This window comes from Phalaenopsis equestris, unplaced genomic scaffold (assembly GCF_001263595.1).
Source record: "Phalaenopsis equestris unplaced genomic scaffold, ASM126359v1 Scaffold000055, whole genome shotgun sequence".
NCBI lineage: Eukaryota > Viridiplantae > Streptophyta > Magnoliopsida > Asparagales > Orchidaceae > Phalaenopsis > Phalaenopsis equestris.
In genome coordinates, this window is record NW_018164497.1 from 495,146 (window position 1) to 495,679 (window position 534).

At 33.1% G+C, this 534-nt stretch overlaps 1 protein-coding gene across 1 annotated transcript in view; it reads left to right on the top strand.

Moving 5' to 3' along the window:
- The window catches only part of LOC110019403 (protein ALTERED XYLOGLUCAN 4-like), a 3,111-nt gene extending 2,924 nt beyond the window's left edge, over positions 1-187 (top strand). Inside the window, exon 3 of the mRNA XM_020717040.1 lies at positions 1-187. This exon is cut by the window's left edge and continues 596 nt beyond it. Within this exon, the coding sequence (XP_020572699.1) occupies positions 1-187 (187 nt within the window).
- The last annotated feature ends 347 nt before the right edge of the window (positions 188-534 follow it).

Genomic DNA, 534 nt, shown 5'->3' on the forward strand with positions numbered 1-534 from the left:
GAGGAAGAAGAAGAAAAAGAAGTTTGAAATTTTGGATGTGACGAAGGCAATGACGATGAGGGTGGATGGTCATCCGGGATCATATTGGCCTGCGAGGAGAAATGTGAATGATTGCTTGCATTGGTGCTTGCCGGGGCCAATTGATATGTGGAGTGATTTGTTATTAAAGGCTTTGAAAAAAGTTTAGTAGATTTTTTTGGTTGTTTTATTTTGATTCGTTGCTATACTTGTAATTTTATATATCAATATTTTTTTTCTGAATACTTGGGTTAGGGAGTGGTTGGTTGAGATACTCATACACCAAGATATTGGAAGAAAAAAAAAATTATTTTGAGAATGAAATAATGTCAATATTTTCTTGGATTGGATTTGTTTGAGGTTATAGGAAACTCTATTTAGATGCCTCATGTTTGAGTCATAAGAATAGGCCTTTAATTAAAGTTGGAATGAGATGTTTCTCAATGATGTATTAGTCAGTGCAATATGAAGTGGATGCATGTCTTTTGAACTAAATTGAAAGTCTTATTACAAATA